The 19,961-nt window shown below is 47.6% G+C and overlaps 1 protein-coding gene across 2 annotated transcripts in view; it reads left to right on the top strand.

Annotated features, from left to right (window-relative positions):
- The window catches only part of LOC126517530 (probable peptidoglycan muropeptide transporter SLC46), a 31,806-nt gene that overhangs the window by 6,695 nt on the left and 5,150 nt on the right, over positions 1-19,961 (top strand). Inside the window, exons 1-6 of one of the 2 annotated variants that reach the window (XM_050167271.3) lie at positions 2,685-2,989; positions 9,636-9,956; positions 12,527-13,262; positions 13,712-13,948; positions 18,221-18,304; positions 18,945-19,101. In XM_050167271.3, the coding sequence (XP_050023228.1) occupies positions 2,939-2,989; positions 9,636-9,956; positions 12,527-13,262; positions 13,712-13,948; positions 18,221-18,304; positions 18,945-19,101 (1,586 nt within the window). In that variant the 5' untranslated portion in view covers positions 2,685-2,938. Of the gene's footprint in view, positions 1-2,684; positions 2,990-9,635; positions 9,957-12,526; positions 13,263-13,711; positions 13,949-18,220; positions 18,305-18,944; positions 19,102-19,961 lie in introns of those variants that run through there. The other variant, XM_072285292.1, reaches the window with a different exon arrangement.

Raw genomic sequence — 19,961 nt, 5'->3', positions numbered from 1 at the left:
TTAATGTTACTGTCTCTTTCTCTTGGCAAGCAGAACCATAAGTACCGTTAGTTTCCCTCGAGTGCCTCATCGCAGGGACTTCGTCGTTTCCATTGTGCCGCCGGTGCAAGTGAGTGTGACGTCACGATAGCGCAACTGTGAATCACGATTCTGGCGCGCGCGCGCGCGCGCGCGTTTGTGTGTGTGTGTGTGTGTGTGTGTGTGTGTGTGTGTGTGTGTGTGTGTGTGTGTGTGTGTGTGTGTGTGTGTGTGTGTGTGTGTGCGGGGGGAGCGTAGGTAGATGTGTATTGCTCAATACGTGCTACATGTTCTTTTTTTTTTTTAAAGCAATGATGACAGAAACCCGGGAGTACACGCCAAGTGCCTAAAACCGCGGGACCCTTTCATGCTTGGAAAAATAAATAAAAATAAAACACTTTGATGTACCACGTATTGAGCAACAGAAAGCTGGATCAGGAGATTTTCATGTTGCTCTACAATTTTCCCCTTGACACCTTTCATCTAACTATAATAGTTGAGTAGTTGGTTAATTAATTAAGACTAATTGCGTAATTAGGCGGAATGCGAAAGAATAATCCGACTATCCCCAAGCGATTGCAAACGACATTACCGTGGTTCTGTCCAGCTACGCGACATTGGCATGTTTTTAATGTTTCGCTCAAGTTACGTGGGACGACCGGTATAACGGCTGGACAATGCTTTCGAGCACATGATAAATCATGTTGTGCGACGATTGTAATTAGCTGACGTTCTTGAAATTACCCCAGCACATCACCCATAACCTATTTCCTCCAAATGCATAAGTATCCATGGCAAATTTAATTCTTTAAGGCTGTCGAGCGGGCTGTTTACGCGGTTCGTAAAACACGCTTCTGATGAACTGCAGTGCTTGTATAATTTCCTGTATTCAACTTACACAGTTTGAACTTTCTTCGTGCATCACCCGCAATATGACCGCCCATCTCCATCCAAGCTTAATCTCGGTGCCATCTTTAGGTCTCCCATAACATTGGGCAAACGAAGCATGTATAACGTTCAACTCATAGAAAAAAAAAACCAGTACATAATAATTATTTCCAAAGCCCCTAACTAACACATAATTTCGACTTCGCACACCGCCGAGAAGGTTTCTTCCCTTTCTCTACCAATCTTAAGTTAGCGCCACCTTTTTTCTTTTTTTCACCCTGCAGGAGACCGGGAAAACTTTCTTACGCGTTTCATATAACGCCCCCTGAAAAGGCATAAAACAGATATGTTTAGCAATTTTCATTTGGCCCTTAATTTGACTGAGTCTTTGCCCGCACATAACATTTAATGTGCTCCTTATGTTCTTTCAAATTTAAACTAGCTGCAACATTTAGTTCTCCCTGTCACAGGGAAAACGTGCATATAACGTTTTCGAGCGGCAAAAGAACCTTACACTGTGAAATAATTTACACCCTTAAAAGTGAATAAGGGTGTAATTCGGTCTATAAGTACAACACTTACACCCAGTGGGTGTAAGGGTATGAGTTACAAAAACATTTACGCCATTATTCGCTTTTAAAGGCGTAAGATATTTTACAGTGTATCTTGCGTGAGATTCAATAAAGTCAGCAACTGTGAAACTACGGAAGAGAAAGTGACAGATCGAAGCCAAGGTCAACAGAGAGCCGCAAATAATGTGAAACATACGTGTGCTCCCAATCTTCGAAATATCTACACTCTGTTTGTTCCGGAAGGGTATTGGGTGTGGGTTAAAAAAAAAAAAAACTATTCAACGTGCGATAAGTTTCTTCCCACGATCTAAGCATACTCGTCGAGTGGCTTAGTTGCGTTAACGTATAGACGTCTTTATAGTAATCGGAGGGACGTGTTCCGTCTCATGCTGAAGCTTGTTATAGCGAGCTGTCGAGAGAGAGAGAGAGAGAATCAACTTTTATATTGAGCCCTTAGTAAAGGTTGGTGCGCGCTGGCACCAGACGGGGTGGAACCTTCTTCTCAGGTCCCATATGCGTCCAGTAGTTCCTGGCCCCTAGCCGCCAGCGCGAGCTGGGTCGGTAGGTCGGGGCTGGACAACAATGTCTGCCATCGCTCGGGGCGGGGGGGGGGGGGGGGAGGTTGGGGCTGGGGAGGGGGAGGGAAGCTGTCGACCGGTGACGTTCGTCACTACGAGTACGGTGTAGCGTTTGCCGCGGCGTACGAGCTGCTCAGTACATGGGTGCGCCCTGTACTTGATGGAGTAAAAGCATCCAATCTACCGCTTTGTCCAGCGTGTTTCACCCCCTGCTGGCCTTCAGGCGCGTGGTACCTTTGGCGGCGAACACTTACCTCAGAGATCGTCGACTAGAATTCGTTAACTGAAGCGTCTCTTGAGGCCACGGTCAGATGCGTCCAAGCAAACGCGTAAAGGGTGGGAAGAGAGGTAGGGAGAGAGAGAGGGAGTATATGTAGTTGCGAAAGGTGCAGCGAGGGCCATGCGATTCAGCTTGCCGAGCTTGCCGACAACAGCCACGCGCTTCTCCGTTGCAGCGCCCACCTACGTATCGGCGCTTTCGCGCTAACGGCCGCGGACGCTGCAATCAGCGAGGACGCGCGGACCGCTGTCGATATCTTCGCCAGCTCCATCTGTAGTTCGACGTCCCCCCCCCCCCCCCCCCTTCCCCTCATTTCCGAGGCTTTTGGCTGCGTGTGTACCGATTAGTTTCTCCGGCACACGTTGTTTGCTACTTGCGTCTGTCGTGTTTATTGCCCTGCGACGGCGCCCGAAGAGCAGGGAGAATACTGCGGAGTGCGCTCACGCGCGGCGCGAAGGTTTGTCTTTCGGGCGGTCGTAAAACGGGGCGGAAAGAAATTCTGATTTCGGTGCGGCGGGCCCGGGCCTATCTGAGGCTGCCAGTTTCCGCGGCGTCACAGGAAGTGGCCTTTGAACGTTCCGAAGTATAGCCGCCGACGGGCTATGCAGAGAGGAGACTCAGAGTGGGACGCGCCTGCACTGAACAAGGACGCGGTGAGTTCATCGCTCGATTCCCTCGCCGAGTTAGGGTGAGCTCGCGGTGCGCGTTATGCTCGTATTTTATTCATGTTTCGATGTACTTCACTGAGACAGCTCGGGAAGTGTACTTCAAGCGCACTTCGTAGCATCCGCGACAGGTATCAGCGTCGCGTTTATTAATAATCGTGTCCCCTCGTGTCGGCCACGAGAGAAAGCTTGTGTCGGCGACGCCGTCGTGTCCGCCGTCGCACCCTTGTCGCTGTCGCACAACCTTGGCCAAGTTTAATACAATTCAGCGCAGCAGTCGCTGTTCAATGTGGCGCTTTGAGCTTTGTGTCCCTAAGCACGTGCGCAGAGCAAGACAGACAGAGACTGACAGGCTTCTATTCATAAACTTTTAAGAGATAGAAATGAGGAGAGAATCGTTTATTAGAGAGACATTCAAGATATACAGGTTCGTTGACATTTACGGGAAGTACTTTAGTGTTCAAGGATTCATAACAGCTTAACTTGAAGTGGAAGCATGCAGACTTGGCTGACTTGGCTTTCATCAGTAAGCGTCTACGCCGTGCATCATTTCCATACAATGTAACTAACCTTGAAGGTATACCGTGTTGAATAATAATTAGGTATTTTCCCTAAACGTGGGCTATCCTGCACTAACTGAATTGGTGATAAATCTGATTTGGATTGAGACGGACAGGCAGGCAGGCAGACAGATAGGCGCAGCCAATAGACTCAACATAACTGCTGTTAGTAGGGGCATCGAAATTCTTTTCATGAATATGAATTGGAGTATATCAACATGAATATGAATTCGTAGAATCTATAATTATATAAACTTCTTGTATACCGCTTTGCTTTCTTGTAAACTTGTTCTTTCGTCTGCTGTAAGGACTGTTGGCAGAAAGTCGATATACACTAGTCGATCAAAAAAGGTAACGCCGTAAGTCTGTAGACTATCTATATGCATCATGCAAAGTCTTCTACAAACGTTCTGTATGGACGAAACTTTTGTAAGCATCTCACGGGAGCGCCAGATGACTTATTGAGATGACTATATTAGGAAATTCTAGTACTTGGGGTCGAGTGTAACTTTTGTAAGCATCTCACGGGAGCGCCAGATGACTTATTGAGATGACTACATTAGGAAATTCTAGTACTTGGGGTCGAGTGTAACTTTTGTAAGCATCTCACGGGAGCGCCAGATGACTTATTGAGATGACTATATTAGGAAATTCTAGTACTTGGGGTCGAGTGTAACTTTTGTAAGCATCTCACGGGAGCGCCAGATGACTTATTGAGATGACTATATTAGGAAATTCTAGTACTTGGGGTCGAGTGTAACTTTTGTAAGCATCTCACGGGAGCGCCAGATGACTTATTGAGATGACTATATTAGGAAATTCTAGTACTTGGGGTCGAGTGTAACTTTTGTAAGCAGCTCACGGGAGCGCCAGATGACTTATTGAGATGACTATATTAGGAAATTCTAGTACTTGGGGTCGAGTGTAACTTTTGTAAGCATCTCACGGGAGCGCCAGATGACTTATTGAGATGACTATATTAGGAAATTCTAGTACTTGGGGTCGAGTGTAACTTTTGTAAGCATCTCACGGGAGCGCCAGATGACTTATTGAGATGACTATATTAGGAAATTCTAGTACTTGGGGTCGAGTGTAACTTTTGTAAGCATCTCACGGGAGCGCCAGATGACTTATTGAGATGACTATATTAGGAAATTCTAGTACTTGGGGTCGAGTGTAACTTTTGTAAGCATCTCACGGGAGCGCCAGATGACTTATTGAGATGACTATATTAGGAAATTCTAGTACTTGGGGTCGAGTGTAACTTTTGTAAGCATCTCACGGGAGCGCCAGATGACTTATTGAGATGACTATATTAGGAAATTCTAGTACTTGGGGTCGAGTGTAACTTTTGTAAGCATCTCACGGGAGCGCCAGATGACTTATTGAGATGACTATATTAGGAAATTCTAGTACTTGGGGTCGAGTGTACTTCAACCTGAAGCGCACTTTCATGTAGCAGTCAAGTGACGGTGACACGCTCGCAGAGTGCCTTCTATAGTGGCACTCAAGACAGATTCGTGAGTCGGCTGTTTTCAGTCGCTCAGAAGACAAATGTCAAGTTCTTGAGCACCTCAGCGTTATCTTTTACGCGTCCTGCCGGCGCAAGCAACACACTCCCGTGTTATCACTGTCGGCAATCGCTTGTCACGTTTTTGACAAGCGTGACAAGTACCTAAATAAGGTATATGTTGTTGCAGGGCCATGAAAAGCGTCACAAACTTGTCCCACTAAAATTCAGTACATGCAAAACTAATTCACCACGGCCGGCTTGCTTTTTTGCTAACAGCTTCACAACCCCAGGCGCGGCGAGTATGCCTCAAAGGTATCCCAAAGAGTTACGAATTACAGTAATTGTTGGGGTCAGAGAATGCGTCACGAACTTCTCCCAGTAAGATTCAGTACACCCGAAACGAACTGCGGCACACAGCCGAGCTGCTTTTCGCTAACTGCGCTACTGCGCCGAGCGCGGCCACTGTGCTTGAAAAGTACCCCATAAAGTTGCGAAATTATTTACAATAGTGTCTGGGGTCAGAGAAAGCGGCAAAACTTGTCCCGGCAAGATTCAGTGCACGCGAAACTACGTCACACGGCCGAGTTGCATTTCCCGCAACCAGGTGCGGCGAGCGTGCCCAAAAGCTAGCGAAATAAGTTATAATATAATGCTTGGACTCATAGAAAGCGTCGCAAACATCTCCCAGTACGAGTAGTTAAATTAACTAGGCCTGGACGGCGGAGCTGTTTTTCGATAATTGCGTCACTATATAGGTTCAGTATATATATATATATATATATATATATATATATATATATATATATATATATATATATATATATATATATATATATATATATATTAGAGAATTAGTCTTAATTAATTAATTAGTTCTCAAACATTATAATCTGAAGAAAAGCGTCAATTAGAAAATTGTAGAGCGACATGAAACACTCCCGATACAGCTTTCTGTTCCCCAATACGTTCTACATAAAAGAAGCCCGCGAATACACGCAATAGTACCTCGAGCGGGCAGTCGCACTGCAATCTTGCGTGCATTGGCGGGCTTCATTCACGCTCGGAAAAACACTTTTATGTAGCACGTATTGAGCAACAGAAAGCTGTATCGGGAGTTTTTCATGTTGCTCTACAATTCTCTCATTGGCACTTTTCATCTAACTATAATACTTGACAAGTTGGTTAATTAATTAAGACTCCTGATCTAACTAGGTGGAATGAAAAAAAAGATAATGTGAGTATCTCCAAACGACGGTAAATGACCTTACCTTTATTCTGTCCAGCTGCCTGGCATTTGCATATTTTTAAGGTCTGGCTAAGTTAGCTGGGACACCCTGTATAAGATTCCATATGAAATTACGCATCGTATATGTAACAAGATTATGCAAGAATGCGAAGTGCTTACAAAAGAGCATATTTAAAGTTAGCTGGGGCACCCTGTATAGCTGCGTGAGTATTGCTGCAAATATCCGGATATATATTGTGACGCATGCTGAAACTTCTCGGTAGGGTATTCCGCCAGGTTTAAGCGCTTTGTAAGTTCGCTTTGTTCCGTGCCTGCGTGTATGTCGGTGCGGCTCTGCCCGAAAACTTCGTGAGGCGAGCCGGTTGCCTCACCGGGCTTAGCCGTGGTCTCGCGACATCTCCATGTCCGCGGGAACTTACGAATATTGCGTTCTTCCACCACCATAGAGTTTCTCACTATAACACCTAGAGGAAATCTGGCGCCACCGTCTATGGGAGTTTCCATAGAGTTTCTCACTATAACACCTAGAGGGTAATCTGGCGCTACCGTCTATGGGAGTTTCTTAAGGGGGCACCGTGCCGTCATGGGAATGACGGTATATGTGTCTGCGAGGCTCGCGTTGGCTGGTGTTGTAAGAGGCTTCGTCTAAAACATGGATATGGCTACGCAAATAACGCGTTCTCAAAGTAAAATCTTCATAAAATGTTTCCATTCACGCATATTACATCTTTACTCACCCACGATGCATGACCAAGCGAAGAAAAGCAAGAACAGACGACCAACTGTTTCAAAGCGTGCGCGAAACTTGTCGTCTGTCCTCCAACTTTAGCGGCCCGCTGATACTTTTTACGTATCATATAATTGTACATGCAACAACAAGTTCTCATATTTAAACAAAACATGTTTTTGTGTAATAATAAAGCTAAAACAGCTTTTTACGTGCTGTTTCAGTAGAAAATGAATCATTGTGACAGACGGAACGGTGCTTGCCAGGCGCGTCTTCAAGGTGTCCTGGCTCTCCGAGAACGACGCCAATTCCGAAGTCACAATATACCGGCATTCCCCATGCACGCGCACCAGCGCCAGATTTCTCTCTAGGAAATACAGTGAGAAACTCTATGCCCACCGCACTGTCGGGCGTTTTCGCCGCGGTCTTGAGTGCCCCGCACTTGCACCTGACCTGCGACGCTAACCACGGAGTCGCCGAAACGGAGGTCGTTCCTTTTGTTTTCGTATTTGCGTGGGTGTGCACGCTTTCTGTGCCGCGGGCGAGGCGATAAGATGCGATGGACGCCGTGTTGACTCACGGATTAGTGGCAGGCGCTCCCGTGAGCTATGGGCCGCTGGCGCCTTCCCCGCTGGGGCGCCTGGCTAAGTGCACGTTGAACCGTATTCAACGAAGACGGCTGTTCGGAGGCTGTCAATCAAACCCGGCTGTTGTCAAGCCAGTCATCTTAACTTGGCGCCTGCGGGCTGTAGGTGGTTTCGCGTGCACAGACGTTTGCCACGTGCTGCCACGTGGTGGAAATATATACTGCAACGGGCAGCATGCGCACTGGTGCTGCGCAGCGACCGTTTTCTCCCTCCTTGCCTCGTGTCAACGGGAACCTAGCTGCCGCTACTTCCCGCCCCCTTCACTCTCCGACTTATGTCTCCCTTCTCCTGTGTGCTTTTTTTTTCTTTTTCTGACCTCCTTGCTCTACATACATGGGACTCCGCCTTCTTCTTGCCCTGCACACTTGCCAAAGGCAACTGTAAATCTGCCAAAGCGCCGAGAGAAAGTCAATCACTGTCACAACTGTCCCTCTCGGTTTGATGTATCTGAGAATGTATCTGAGGTCTGGTGTCTTCACTAGCAGGGCCGAACTGCCATTTTTTTGTAAACCCTGATGAAGATCGCTCCACCGATCGAAACTGTTGAAATTAAATACTTGTTCTGTTTACCTTGTAGCACCGCTCAACTCCTTTACGTTTGAAAGGTAGCCTGAAGAATTCCTCTTTACCTATATATATATATATATATATATATATATATATATATATATATATATATATATATATATATATATATATATATATGGCATTTTCGGTCTTCTCATCTAAAGTGTGATCAGTGTAAGGTGGCGCTGCATTCTTAGAAGAAGCGTCATTGCAGTTACGGCGGGCGGCATCCATGGTACACATAAATTTCGGGAATTTCGGGAAATATCATCCGGCATGTCCGATATTCGTTATAAGTACATAATCGTTACATACTAATATCGTGGAGAAACATCTTAGATTTGGTTCGTTATATCCGATAAAGCGTTATATCAGCGTTAACTGTATCCGATGTTTCGCAGTATTAACGCGTGTTCGCGTATGTTTCGTTTTGTTCGCACAATTCTTGTGATGGAAATCACTTTCATGTCACCCTGCACGCTCTTCGGTCCCTGTGAGATCACATTTGCGAGATGGGCTTGATGGAACGGCTGCGAATGGCACCCACATCTTATATTGCGGTTTGATGGACCTTCTACCCTCCTTATGCTATTAACTCGTTTATACTATTAATAAGCCCATTTCATCGTAAATAACTACGGTAGAACAGCCAGCGTTACGCAAATTGAAGGAGCTCCGGAACAAGAACTGCTGAACGCATAGGAAGTGATCTCTCGCATATCCTCGTACACAATATGTTTGACCCTACTACTATATGATCTCTCTCTATCCAGCCATCACCATTTATATTGGCTTGTAATGTTATATGTCGTATATATAGGGGGCCTCCCATAACAAAGTTATCGTGTCGTTCATTTTTCATAAAGAACAAGTTCCGATTAGAACAACCGGCCTTTTTCCTGCACCAGTGTATCGGACCATGGCCTCCTCAAAAACGTAGTAACGAAGTTATTAATGTCTTAGTTCTTGCGCAATACCAGGTTGCTGTTTGGATGTTTTATGTTTATAATGAGTTTTCCTCCATTATTCTTTGATGCCTTGTGCCCTACGTTGCCCTATGTTTATTGCTCATGTATATATTTATTGCATTAATTGCCCTCTCCTTCGAAAAATGCACACGTATGTACATCCTGATGGTAAGTAAATTTACGAACGTATAAATACAAATTATTTACAAATTCAATGCAAATGCAAATTTGTCCGTCGGTCGGTCGGTCGGCCGCAAGCTCGTTCGTTCGTTCGTTCGTTCGTTCGTTCGTTCGTTCGTTCGTTCGTTCGTTCGTTCGTTCGTTCGTTCGTTCGTTCGTTTGTTTGTTTGTTTGTTTGTTTGTTTGTTTGTTTTCGTACGTTCACCCTCTATCGCCCTACATGCAGGTCGAAGGCCGTGAGAGAGTCGTCTTCACCCCAACGCTAGAAATGAGCCAGCACGCGAGCGGCGGCGGAGCCAGGTATGCGCCCTACGACGATCGTGGGGCCGACGACTACCCGCGCTCCGCGGGCGACAGCCTGCAGTCCGGATCCCTCATGGAGGCGAGCACGGACTCGGGCATCCTGGCGACCGCGCGGGTCGAAGACGTCGGCGTCGTCCGGCCCACCGTATGGCGCCGGGTACTGGACGCCGTGCTGCTGGTCAGGCTGGAGATCTTTCTCGCGTTGTTCATCGTCTCGAGGTTCATGACCATGACTCCCATCCAGGTACGCACGCAATTCACTAACTGCGCAAGAGCGTGTAGGAGGAGGGGCGCAGGATGAGAGAGGTGCAGGATCGGCGCTCAATCTGTCGTTTCGTACTCTCCCTCCCAAGCCTTTATTTTCCTGTTTGTTTTCTTTTTTGCGCAATAGTGTATTCATTAGATCCCAACCAACTCGCCCCGCATCAAGTTCTACTCAACTACATTTCTAGTACGGTGGGCCCCTTTTCTACCATGTCTACGTCAAGCTACATCGACCATTTGCGTCATCGGCGCTCAATCTGTCGTTTTGTACTCTCCCTCCCAAGTCCTTATTTTCCTTCTTTTTTTTGGCGCAACAATGTATTCATAAGTAACGAGGCGTCGCGTGCTCACAAGATTGCGTCGCCCCTAGCGCGAACGTACTTGACTAGTGCAGCGTCGAGTAATTGGAAAGAACGAAAGAATAATGCTATCACGTTTCTTTTTCTCGTTTGTAGATCGCACTTGGCATCGCATTTGAATTCTCTGAGCTGTGTGCGCGCTTTGAGAGTTGCGTTCCCATGCCTATAATTACAGCCGCCATCAGACTGAACACGAACAAAGAAAACACATTTCAAACGTTGTACCTTGGACGAACAACGTTTGTAAGGGGCAAACGTTAAGTGTTTTGGAAAGTATGCGCATTAAGCAAGGAAATTCAAAGCAACTCATCCTGAAGTCACTAGCTCACCCCGCATGTAGAATCAAAAGGACCCTTAAAGAGTGTTCGGGCTAAGTATGACGGCGGCTGTACATGTGTGCTCATTTGATGTTATTTTTGTCGCGTTTTGGTTTGCATATATTTCTGTACTCACTACCCTATGTGTATGTCCGTTTCAGGATAAAATAAATAAATAAATAAATAGAAAAAGAAAATTACTGGGCACAGTGATCAGAAAACGAGGAAACTTTTTCGGTACTTTTCCTTTTTCATCGATTTTGTAACTTCAACCATCTTCTAGCAGATGAAAGGTAAATGAATGAACGAACTGAATAAATAAATTTGTTTCAAACTTGCCAGTTGAGCGAGCTGGTTCAACATAATGGGATGTTTGATGCGTTTAACCAACGCGGACAGTTGTGTGTCCACGTCCTCTTTAGTCCTTTGTCTACATTTACTAACCACTTGATTCGTCTCACTGAACTTCGATGAATCAGTAAATGAAACTTGACGTATAGTATATGCACTCTGCTGTCACCTGCCGACTTTCCCAAGTTGCGCAGGTAATAGGCCACGTGGAAGGCAGCCGCCGCATCCTCGATCCATGACTTTCGGGGATAACTTGGGACTTTTGAGCGACGTAACGATCTATGCATTCCCTCGCTGGAGCGATATGCATCCTGTCAATCAACCGGACTACTGTGCGACGGGGAAAAATAACTTCGATAAAGAAGTTGTGTCATGTATTCACCAACTCATGCAAGCTTGAACGATCAGTGCGCACTGAAAAGTGGTACCAAGTGCCCGGCAGCGCAGTACAAGTGATGGCCATGGTGCGTTACGGTTTGTACCAGTTGCTGCGATGAGAGTTTTTCCGGCGGCGAAGCGTTCAGGCGATCTCGTTGGAGGATTGCGAAGGTACGTTGGTTTCGGATCAGAGTATCAGCTCCAGTTGGTTCGTAACTGCGACATACACATACCATGCTGGCTGATGTTAACGGAGTGGGGCATCGGATGTAATTGTGGAGGTGGAGATACTTACGCAGTTTGATACATATTGCGTACTATCGGTACGGTTTGATTCTGCCGAGCATGGGGAGATTTTCATAGTAGTGTGACATCTTCGAACAACGCCAGCGTACTTTTATCGTGAGCCTAGAAAGCCACACGAGGGGACTTAAATTTCTCTCTTTATCTTAATTTTTCCGTCCCCTTTCCCCAAATGCAGGGCAGCTAACCTGGCTCAGTCCTGTTTAGCCCAGCTCCCTGCCTTTCATCTGTGCTTTCTCACTCTTTCCGCAGTATACCTGAAAAAAAAAAAAAAAATCTGAATTCTGGGTTATTACTTGCCACAACCATGATCTGATTATTAGGTGCCCCGCAGTGGGAGACTCCTGGATTAATGTTGACCACCTGGGGTTCTTCAAGGTGCCCTTAAATGGTAGAACACGAGCGTTCTTGCGTTTCGGCCTCATCGCAACGCTGCCGCCGTGGTCGGCAATTCAACCCGGGACCTCGTGCTTAGGCGGCACAACTCCATAGCCACTAAGCCACCGCGGTGGCCAGCGTATATATGAAGGCAAGAGACTTGAGTGACAGACTACATAGGCACGTCTAGCGCTCGTGATTGTTTTGAATGGCATTGTCTTGTCTAACATTTTTCGATCCTTTCAAGTCATGTAGGGTGGTAAACTGGACCGGGACGTTTTCGACAGCAGCCGCTCTTCGGCGTTGTTCATTTGCGTGTGGTCCTGCTGTAGAGCCGCTTCCCCGTATCATGTTCGCTCAACTGGCCCAACTTCGCGCTCTTGTAGAAATTCTTTTTTTTTTCTGTTCTGAACACCGCTCTGACCAAGTTCGCTCGTGCATGTTCCCGGACGTGCACGTTTCAGGACCTGCTCCTCCAGAAGGCCTGCCTCAACCGGATGCACTACAACGAGAGCATCTGCTCGCACCTGGACGACCACGAGCACATCAAGAACGAGGCCGAGAAGGCCGCGAGCATGACCAGCATGATGCGCACCGTCGTCTCGCTCGCGCCGGGCGCCATCATCGCCATCTTCGTCGGACCCTGGTGCGACAAGTACGGCTACCGGACGCCGCTGCTCAGTGCCATGACGGGCTTCCTGCTGAGCACGGCGCTGACCATGATGACCGTGTACTACATGTGGATGCCTCTCTACGTGAACATCCTGTCGTCCATCCCGGACGGTTTGAGCGGCGGCTTCATCGTCGTCTTCACGGCCATCTACAGTGAGGCCACCCTGACCACCGGATCGGAAAGCAGGAGGGCGCGCTTCTTCGCTCTAAACTTCACCATGTCGCTGTGCTCCCCGCTGGCGGGTTTCAGCGGAGGCCAGCTGTACGGTCACTTTGGCTGGAGGATGGTGCTGTACGTGTCCTTCGTCATCGCCAGCTTGTCCATCGTGTGGGTTTTGGTGGCCATCAAGGACCTGGTAAAGCCCGAGCACGCCATGGACGGGCCCTGGGTGAAGTTCCGCAACCTTTTCGATGTGACCAACCTGGCCGAAGGTTTCAGGACATCGATGAAGCCCCGGCCGAACAAGGGAAGGGCTCAGCTCTGGTGCCTCTTTGGCGCCGTCTGCTGCGTCGTGTTCGACTTGGCGTGTAAGTGAGCGAGCAGTTTAATATATATATATATATATATATATATATATATATATATATATATATATATATATATACACACACACAATGCCCAGCTTCTTTCCTGCCGTGCGGCTATCCTATCAGTTTAATTATGTCAGCGCACACTAATTACCTACCATCGTTTGGCAGACTGGAGTTTCCCAGGAGACGTGCCGAGGATGGTCAGCGAGTTCATGGCCCGTGCGATCGCTTAACATGGCCCCGAAATCCCCATATGGACGCCATATATACTTTCTTTACGACAGTAGTATAAGCTCACAAGCTATTGGCGACCAGTTTGCGCGAAACGTGGTCCCGTATTCCCCTTATGACTCCCTATACTTCCTTTACGACAGTAGTATAACTCGCAACCTTTGGACCCGAAGCTATACTGTAACCTGCGCGTTATACATGTTGCACCTTCGCAGCTTTGGGCACCATGTACTACTACGTGCGCAAGATGTACTCCTGGACGGTGGCGACCTACGCGACGGTGTCCGCAATATCCTCGGTGAGCAACGTGGCCATGAGCGTGCCCATCATCTTCCTCTTCGTGAAGGTGCTCAAGATCAGCGACCCCGCCATGGCACTCGTCGGCGTCTCCTTTGCCGTCGTGCAGATGACCATTCTGGGGCTCGCCTTCAAGGAGTGGCTCTACTACCTGCGTACGTATACACGCACACACGCACGCACACACGCGCGCGCGCCTACTTGGCAGCGATGTGCGTGCCCAAGGAGGCTCTTCCTTGTACGCCGCAGTGCATGCAGTGGTCTGAATGGACAGTGGCTATACGCACTGCCGACGCCTTTCCGCCGAACGCGTCTCGCGCGCCATCTCGCCGCTGGAAGCCCGCCTCGTCGTATCAGCGTTGTGAGACGCCTGGTAGCTGCCAGGGTGCTGTTTCTTCTGCACAGCGCCCTGGCAACTACTATACCGGGCGTCGCGCAACACTGGCATATCGCAGCAGCAGTTACTTCGCGTGCCGCGTCGTGCCACCGTGTCGCCACGCGTATCGCTAGAACCCCGGCCAATAATTTCGAAAGCACTGCTATACACATTGTTATCGCTGTCAACGATTCGCTCTTCGAGCGAAACTGCCAATTTTACAGCGAAAGCTGTGTATGACTAACCTTCCGTAGTTTCTTCGGTGTCTGGCAACGGAAACTGACCTAGCGATTCCTGACGAACCCATATGGGTGCAGTGCGGCGGCGTAGATGTCAAAATTCGGAACAGATTAAAACGCTCGCCGTGAACAATAGCGTGACGTCAGGGTTGTCGCGTTATATAAGCAGGAGAGGTATCGGCGCTAAAAACAGCTGCGTTATCGATGTGGCGGACACGTGTAGTTCGTACACCCGAAGAACAACATGCGTACGAGGAGCGCCGGAGGGAACAGCAACGAGAATGTAAACGGCGCCGGCGCGGAACGACCACCGACGAAGAAGGTTCCAGCGATGCTGGACGAAAACTACAATCGCGAGCCCGGGCACCTCCGAACGAGCAATGACGCCAGGCTCGTAACGCAAAAAATGACAACTACGCTCTGTGAAGATGTAATGGCAGCGAAAAGCACTTTGCTTTTCGTTTCAGAGCTTTGACTGTCGTCAGCTTTTGCTGCCATTACATCTTCTCAGAATGGAATGGTTGCCATTTTTCTTCTTTTTTCCGGCTCGGCGATATTGAACGTCAGCCCGGGCTCTTAGACGTGAAGCTTCTTTGTCACTCCACCCCCATCGGAACGTGTGCCGCCGCGGAGCTCCCGCAGAACAGTATATTGCCATGGATAAAAACAGTTTCCACCTCTAGGGGCTTATCTTTGTCCCACAACAATGACCCTCATCTGCCTTGCTTGCGTTTCCTCTCTTGGAAACACTGCGGTCGCTCCTTTCCTGTCAGGAATGCTAGCTATTTGAAGCCGATAACGCGCATGCCGTTCGTAATCTGTAAGTGCCATGTGCGCCATAGAATTATGATAGCGAAAGCATTATATGTCCCATGACGCAGAAACGCCGGCGTTCACCGCAACGAGTGGTAACAAAGATCATCACCATCGGCGACGTCATCACCGTTTTGTATGACATCATTAATAATACAGAATTGAAGTTCGAACAAGTTAGAGTAAGGTGACGTAAGTTGGAGCAGAGTGAATTAAGGTGAAGTGAATAAAGGTATCTGTGTCTTACCAGCTGTGTCCTACCGGCCGTGTCTTACCAGTAGTCACGTACGGGGCAGAAACCTAGAGGCTTACGAAAATGGTTCTACTCAAATTGAGGACGACGCAACGAGCTATGAAAAGAAGAATGATGGGTGTAACGTTAAGGGATAAGAAAAGAGCAGATTGGGTGAGGGAACAAACGCGGGTAAATGACATCATAGTTGAAATCAAGAAAAATAAATGGCCATGGGCAGGACATATAATTAGGAGGGAAGATAACCGATGGTCATTAAGGATTGCGGACTGGATTCCAAGGGAAGGGAAGCGTAGCAGGGGACGGCAGAAAGTTAGGTGGGCGGATGAGATTAAGAAGTTTGCAGGGACACAATTGGTACATGACCGGGGTAGTTGGAGAAGTATTGGAAAGGCCTTTGCCCTACAGTGGGCGTAACCAGGATGATGATGATGATGATGAATGAAGGTGAATTAAGGTGGGTTAAGGTAAATTAAGGTTGGCACACATTTGAGCGAAATGGATTAAGGTTGGTACGAATTAGGGCAAGGTGGATTAAGGTGGACTGAGGTTGGTACAAATTAGAGCAAGGTGGATTAAGGACATGTGACAATCTATGACGTCACGTATCACGGACGTAGCCAGTTGGAAAAGTCACTATGCTTTCGCATTCAAATCACGTAAGGATACTTGAGTGACTAAGTTTCTTTTTTTTTTTTTTGTAGGGAACTCAGTGGTGTGCGCAGTATTAAAGAAAGAAAACGCAAGTACGACAGTTGGCATAGTAGTTATTGCTGTGGGACAAAGATACGCCCCAAAGGGCGTAAACTGTTTTCAGAGTGTATACACGTGAGCTGCGAAAATATATTGCCACGCGTTCGCTATATATATATATATATATATATATATATATATATATATATATATATATATATATATATATATATATACATACGGAAGATTACTGCCGCTCGTGAAGCGCATGGCCGACGACATATTTCGCGGGCCCACGAAATCGCGTAACAGTGACGCATATTTCGCCGAATATCTCGCCGGGATGTTTGCGACAAGAGGGCAGTGAATTGTGTCGCCGACTGCCCAGCGCTTCTCTACTGCTGCTGACTCAATTCACGTCGAGTAATCTTTCCTTCCGCCGCCCACTTTATATCTGGAGTGGTCAACTCTCTGTCCGTAAAGTTCCTCGAGAGTGAAAGTTATTTTTCGGGGATCACGAAATGAATGGCGCTAGCGCCTTATCCGTCGTGTCTCTCCGCGACCGCGCTTCTTATCGAAGTTGCCGTACGTGTTTGTTCCACCGCGTGACAATGGCATGGGGCCGTCGAGCTCTTGGCCCCATGTAGGGGGAGGGGGGCGTGTCCTTTTGTCTGACGAATTCGCGAAGTGCCCGTTATGGCAGTCAGCACGTGACTGTCGCAGGAGTCCCGCGTATCGGAAATGCCGGCGGAGCCCGTGGAAGCTTTCCTTACGTAAATTTATCGTTCGCCGCGGTATACGACGACGTGTATTTATGTGTAATTCGAAAACGCTCGCGCAGCGCGCGCTGGTTTAGGCGTTGAATAATAAACACAGGTGGTGACGATTCATCCAGAGGTCCTCCCAACTGTGGTTTTCTCGTGACCCGCTGTGCCCGTTTCTGGACGTTATATAGGCCTCGCGACAAGCGAGTATACAGAGCCGAGTACGGGGACGCGCAGAAAGAAAGACGTCCGCGGTGCACGCCTTCAAGGATGCTTATTGGGGGGACGGTCTTTGCATGACCGATAAACCTTGTTTGGAAGTCAGAGTCGCGCGTGATGCGTTTCTTTCTGTGTCCATGTCTTTGGCGCTGTGCTTGCCTTTGCCATGAAAGACCAGTTCGCACAAGCTTCTACCCTAGTGAAACTCTAGAATTTTTTGTTATTTGTCTCTTTGTTTCATGTGCGAGAGGCTTTTGCCTATATAGTTGGTTAGAGCTCGACGTTGCAACAACAGTATCAAAGACCGAACAAAGCAAAAGCGGATGACGCAGGCGCTTACTATCGGGATAACGTTTATTCGAAGGGAACGAAGTATATATTACGGAAAGCCGCTGGTACGATAATATGATTAGTGCCACAGAATGCCTGGCATAACGCTTCTTCAAAAGCTGCAAGATTCAAAAGTGCAGGGCTTATATTCCCTAATGCGCATCCCTGATCGAATCTTATAGCAGTAGCGAACATAGTCGCTCCACACTTGGAGGTATAATGGAATTATCTCCCCGACTACGTCGTCACATGCCGCGATAGAAATTGTTTTCGTGATAAACTAAAATGCTACTTTGTGTAAAATAAACGTATTCTCACTCTCGCAGTGGGATCATTGTATGCTCTAATCACTATTATTGCGCTGAATGATCGATGATCCTGTAAATCTCCGCGTTCTGAAAGCTAACCAGCGTTTGTATGTGGCTTTGTTAGCTTTACTCGCACTAGCGTTTTCTTACCATTGTTGTTAATAACTCGACCGCTTTCTTTTTCTTTCTTTGTTCATGTTTTTCTCGTTTGCATTGTGCTCTCATAAAAAAGTTATATGTTTTCAAGCCTGCCTTTAAGTAATGGAAACTGCGGTTCCAGTGGTCATCAACCCCGTTTCGAATCGCTGTCTTGTATGCTGCCGTTTTCTCAACCCGTTTAATCGTTGTTTCACGCGGAGGGATTATTACATATTTGCGTCGAACATTGCGCGCGCTGATCAGTTTGAGCGCGCGGTCTCCGTCTCTGCGCAGACTGTGTGTTCGGCATCCCTACTTTCCTGGGCCAGGTCGGTGTGCGGACCCACATGTCCAAACTGGTGGGACAGGACGAAGTGGGTGAGTACGCCGTGTCGGGTCAGCTGTGCAGTAGATGTGCACACTTCAGCTTCATCAAGCCCACACTCAAAAAAGAACAGTGGACGTGTCACCACAGGGAACGTTTGATGGAAGTAGTCTTAGGTCGAATTCGCGTTAGGCCACACAAGCACACACTTAACTCATAATTTTTAAAATTTTGTTATTCAGAGATGAAGAAAAATTGGTGTACAATCTATTTCAGCAACCTCTTACTAGAGGCGTATCCAGGGTCAGCTCCAAGGGACGAAGGCGGGGGGGGGGGGGGGGGGGGGGGCAGAGGAATACCTTAGGGGTGGGTGTCGTGCTGCACGCTATATATATATATATATATATATATATATATATATATATATATATATATATATATATATATATATATATAGCATATAAAATGCAGACTACGTGCATGGAAACACGGTCACGGTCTTTACTGTCCAATGTTTTCGAAACGTTGAGTTGTAAAGAACGTGTTTCCACTGATGTCACCAACCGATCCAGCCTGCTCTTGCTTTTTTTCTCGTCACGCACACAACAAACACACACACGTGTATATATATATATATATATATATATGCACGCGACTTTCTGTCCGAGCCATGGTCGGGTTGTCCCCGTGCAGGCAAGGTGTTCGCCTTCCTGGCCTCATTCGACGCGGTGGTGCCCGTCCTGGGCGAGTTGTTCATCACGTCGCTGTTCAACTGGTCTCTCGACTTCCTGCCGGGGCTGCCTTACCTGGTGGCTGCCGGAATCACCTGCATCTCAGCCGGACTCATCGCGTACGTATTCTCGGAATTCTTTCGAGAATTCCAGGGACGCATGCATGCAATCTGCAGTAGTAGTCCGTATATATACACACACCTCGTCTATACATGTCTCCAAGAAAAAAAATTCGCACCCTTCGGGGCATATCTTGTCCCCAAACAGTAATAGCCTCCTATCCTGCGTGCATTTGTTTAAATTCAAGGCCCGTTCACATTAGCGAAAAAAAAAAAAAAATACCGCGCGGAATGCCGCAGGCGGCACAACGCGCCAGAATTGCCATGGCAACACTTGCGAGCGTCTTTGCCGCCGCGTGAATGAATGAATGAATGAATGAATGAATGAATGAATGAATGAATGAAACCACGTTTATTCCACATTAAAATGCGCCGAAGACGCTGCGGTGGAAAGGAGAGGGGTGTTATTGCAAAAGGGGAAGGGTAAGGCCCGCTCCGTTTTATTGACGAGCGTCGTGGAGGCAGCTGGAGCCTGAACGAGTCTGCCGCTCCTATATGGTCTCCCCGATCGGCGGCGAGCGGCCTGCTGCAAAATTCAGTGCCCTTGCACTCTGGCCCACGTATGGGCAGTGCTTGAAGCCTGCTTCACCTGTTCCGCGGATCGGCACGGCATTGCACTATCGTCGGCATCGGCTCACGTATGAAAAATGATTGGTCTGTGTCCACGGAGATCCGACAGAATCTAGCCACAAACAGCTTCGCTGTAAAAAAAGTAGCTCGAAGACCCTTTCGCTTCGCGACAGAAAAAAAAGTTGCCGCTCCTTTTGACGCGAGAGTAGCGAGCGCAGAGTTTTCAAGAAGAGGCAAGCAAAACAATTATTGTTTGGGGACAATGTATGTCCCAAACGGTGTAATTTTTT

Source organism: Dermacentor andersoni, chromosome 11 (genome assembly GCF_023375885.2).
Source record: "Dermacentor andersoni chromosome 11, qqDerAnde1_hic_scaffold, whole genome shotgun sequence".
In the NCBI taxonomy this organism is placed as follows: domain Eukaryota; kingdom Metazoa; phylum Arthropoda; class Arachnida; order Ixodida; family Ixodidae; genus Dermacentor; species Dermacentor andersoni.
The sequence above is the reverse complement of the archived record's forward strand: the minus strand, read 5'-3'. Positions and strand labels throughout refer to the sequence as shown.